Raw genomic sequence first — 4,115 nt, 5'->3', positions numbered from 1 at the left:
TAAACTAAATTTTATTGCTTTTAATGGGAGTATGAGTTGCATTAAGGAAAAGCAATTCAATCACATTATGTAAAGTGCCACAAGATATACATGGCTTCTTCATATTGTCCAAATAGACATTAATGTACCTTTTTGACACTTCATGTTTGGTAAATAAAATTTTTGAATCGAGACAATCATAATTGTAATCAAAATTAATTGATATTTACTTAATCGAAAAATCATAATGTTCTGAAATATGAGTTCTGATACCACATGTAAATAATTTTATGGTGTCATGCATATAACAGCATTCATAATCCAAAATCGTGAACGATCATGATTTTCACAAATAATAACATAATGCGGAAAATAAATAACATACCCGAATCAGTTATGCGAAACCTAATTGATTGAACATAAACCTAATAATAATATTAGTAGAAAACGGTTTCTCTTTCTTGACCCTCTTTAGAATACATTGAATTCGGAATCATTGATGGGTAGTCTGAATGTCCTTTTATAGGTAGAGAGAGGACCGGTTTCCTTTTTCAACAATGATTCCACTTTTTCATCAAAATAGGATACTTGGAAAACACTCTTATTTATTTACTAATTAATTGTAACAAAAATATGGAATCATAATCCTGCCAAATCTATAATTCATATTACCATATCATGTGGGTCAACATAATGACTAAATAATTAATTTAGCTTTACAGAGGCCACATGTTTTAGCTATTGATGACAGTTTGGTTGATAGAAAACTCATTGAAAGGCTGCTCACCAACTCTGCATGCAAATGTATTTCTTTTTTCACTTGTGATTGGTTTTCTTTGCTCATTTTTTTTCTTTTTTCTTTTTTCTTTTTTTTTATGATTGATCCAATTTTTAATCATAAAAGAAATAAAATTTGACAGCCTCTATTTTATCTGTTTTATAATGGGATGGTTTTTTTTGTTTGGAAAGTGGTTTGACTTTGTGGCTATTTTTAGTTTGGTGCTAAAAAGTTTGTTTGGATTTGATTTTTTAATTTTTTTTGACTTTTACGAAAAAAAAGTGAAATGATTATATTTGGATATGATATTTTATCTTATTAATTTTTTTAATTAATTTATTTGTTTTTGACTAAATTAACACCCAATCTGGGAAAAAAAAATGAGGGCTAAGACTTGTCAACAGTAATTGTTCTTCGAACCCAATAGATCAAACTAGGCTCAAGTTTATAACTTTAGAGAAATAAAAAATGATTTGCTTATTGACCCTTCATTCGGGTGATGAGTTGGCTTTTTGACTTTTAAAATTTTTAATTATTTTAATGAGATCGTTTTTTTACTTTTAAAATTTTTTAGTTTTTTTAATAAAAATTCTTGTCTAGGATGAGTTTTTTTGACTTTTTTAATTTTTTTGAGAAAAAAAAGAAAATGATTATGGTTTGGATATAACATTTTATCTTATTAACTTTCTAACTTATTTTGTCTTTGTGTGATTAAAATAGCTCTAACCTCACATGCCAAAAGCCTCAAAAGGTTTGGTCTTCGGTTTTCAGTTTTTGGAAATAATTTTTAAAATTTTTAATTCATATTTTTATATTTGTAATGACTTTTTAAAATATTTTAATTAATTTGTTTTAAAATTTTTAGATTTACTTAATCTTAATATACTTAAAAAGTAAAACAATTTGTATAAATTGTTTTAAAAAATTCATTGAATATAATAAAATATAAAAATGTATTAAATTTTTGTATTTTTTTTATGTTTTTTTTTTATATTTGGTGATTTTTTTTAAAAAAATTCACAAATATTATATATGTTAAGTGTATTTTGATTAGGTATATCTAAAAAAATAAAAAAATTGTATAAAATGTTAAAAAAATTTACTAAAAAAAAAAAAAACACAAAAAACAAAATATAGACTTAATTTTCTGGAACCAAACATGATGAAATCTTCCGCTATTGCAATATATCTTTCAATTCATAAATAACTTTATATGAGGAACTAGTGGACTCAATCACTCACCTTTAACTCTTCAATTTTAGTTTTCTGTTAATTTTGATCCATGCTAAGTCAATTCCCTAGTTACATTTCAGTGTATAGTTGTTGGGGATTTTAATAGCTTTGTTTGACTTTGATATAGAACATGGTTATGATTGTAATGCAGTGACTACAATAGAGAATGGGCAAAGGGCCTTGGAATTTTTGGGCCTAGGAGATGGACAAAGGGCCTTGGAATTTTTGGGCCTAGGAGATGGACAACACTCCATCAACAGTATATGTATGTCTAGTAAACTACCTTAACATCTAATTATATTCAACAGTATTACGAGAGAAAATGCATCATTGGAGGATATAAAATCTCGGATCTCAAGTCCAAAAAATTATCGATTGTCATGAATCATAATGTCATAAATGAATTTAACACCACTCATTTGTGTAGGTCTACATAGCTATCACATAAAAACATGGCATTTGATTAATTTGTAGCATTGTCACACTAAATAGTTACTCCAACTCTCTCTCCCCCACACGATGCGCCAAGATAATTAATTAGAACTTTGCACATCATGTGTGATGAGGAGAGTGTTTTTAAGACTCGGATACATGAAAAATCAAGGCAGAACACATTCATTTCAAATACTTCTTTTTGGAAAACATCCCACTTGTGGAAAATGATTTAAGGCAAATGAACTCTGTGTTCTTGCACTATAATTTTCTACAGTGTACACTAGAAATTAATTTTCAACATAACATGTCTCTTGGAGAAGATGTTGAGTGTATCTAACATTGACAATTTTTGCAGGACTCCAAAGTAAATTTGATAATCATCAATTATTGTATGCCTGGAATGTTAGGGTATGAGCTGCTTAAAAAAGTCAAGATAATATAATAATACAACCGCTCTTAAACATTCACCAATTAATCAACAACTCACATTGATTAAGCATCTGTGAGTATGCTACAATGCTTAGAACCTATGATTTGCCAAGTAAAAATCTTTTTTTTTTCTTTTTTTCCTGGATGACAAGAATCATCAGACTTGAAAGAGATACCAGTAGTGATAGTGTCATCTGGGAATGTCCCGACTCAAATCAAGAAGTAATCACTCACTCTTACACTCATCCTATTTTAGCACACTTATTAGTTATTAATTTTAATTTGTCCTTTTTTATAAGTTGCCTGTGTATTAATTCACTTCAATTTTGTTGACATGAACAGATGCTTGGAAGAAGGAGCTCATGAGTTCATGCTGAAACCTCTCCAACAATCAGATGTGAAGAAGTTGAGATGTTACATGATGAAATTCAAGGGAGGCTATGCATGGGAAGGTAAATGAAGCACACCATAATAGAGAGGAAGAGATGTCACATTATGGTAGCATTTCTTTTCAAGAGGCTTTGGAGATAGAGGGATGAAGTTCTTTATGAATGTGCAATTTTTGAGAGTTCATGGAATTTGATGTGAGCATATGCATTTTTTATTTTTATTTTTTGTGACTGGTTGGTTCTTTTTTGTTTTTGTTATGAATGCTAGTGATCCTGACGATAACTTTGTTGGTTTGGGGTTGGCCTAGACTGTTGCACATTTTGTTTTGCATTTGTACAAGTAGGGAATTCGATAGAAAGCATGGGATGTATGATTCAAGTGGATTCTTTGATCTCTTCCCAATCATGGGCAGGTTTGGTTTACTTGATCTCCTCCTAGATTGATCACAATCAAATTGGATCAAAATGAATGATGTATTAAAATTAATATGAATGTTATAGTTAGATTAACATTTGCAATGACAATGTTGATCGAATAAAATGATATGTTGTCCTTTGAAGCAACCAACTCTTTGTTCTCTCTTTTAAACAGGCAACTAACCATATATTGGCAAAGTGTATCCATTCAACTGGAAATTGTGTATTCATTTAATTGACAATTGAACTCTAACATTAACAAATGACAAATACAATAATCCATTTGGAATGAAAATATTAATTTCATTTATTAGCATTACCAAGACATAATTTTCAGCAACTTCTACATTTGCCAAACACGAGAATAACAAAATAGATCACTGCCACAACTTAATCAAACAAATTTTAGTATGATCTTGTCTAACAACTAAGAAAATAAAATTACATCCATGAAT

The 4,115-nt window shown here is 29.0% G+C and overlaps 1 protein-coding gene across 1 annotated transcript; it reads left to right on the top strand.

Moving 5' to 3' along the window:
- Nucleotides 1-238: 238 nt before the first annotated feature.
- Nucleotides 239-3,660, top strand: LOC114258556 (two-component response regulator ARR17-like). Its single transcript, XM_082908548.1, has 7 exons — nt 239-257; nt 694-783; nt 2,142-2,201; nt 2,725-2,747; nt 2,781-2,856; nt 3,004-3,076; nt 3,197-3,660. Exons 1-7 carry the CDS (start codon nt 239-241, stop codon nt 3,312-3,314), a joined length of 459 nt encoding a protein of 152 aa, XP_082764674.1. The 3' UTR covers nt 3,315-3,660.
- The last annotated feature ends 455 nt before the right edge of the window (nt 3,661-4,115 follow it).

Source organism: Camellia sinensis, chromosome 15 (genome assembly GCF_055761805.1).
Source record: "Camellia sinensis isolate YWXY chromosome 15, ASM5576180v1, whole genome shotgun sequence".
Classification (NCBI taxonomy): Eukaryota; Viridiplantae; Streptophyta; class Magnoliopsida; order Ericales; family Theaceae; genus Camellia; species Camellia sinensis.
Note: the sequence above shows the minus strand (reverse complement) of the source record. Positions and strands in the feature narration are given on the sequence as shown.

Bases quoted from the DNA above. Each gene is read 5' to 3' on its own strand.
- LOC114258556 (XM_082908548.1), top strand. The intron at 784-2,141 runs GTATTTCTTTTT...ATTGTAATGCAG, and splicing joins CACCAACTCTGCATGCAAAT to TGACTACAATAGAGAATGGG. The intron at 2,857-3,003 runs AGATAATATAAT...TTCCTGGATGAC, and splicing joins TGAGCTGCTTAAAAAAGTCA to AAGAATCATCAGACTTGAAA.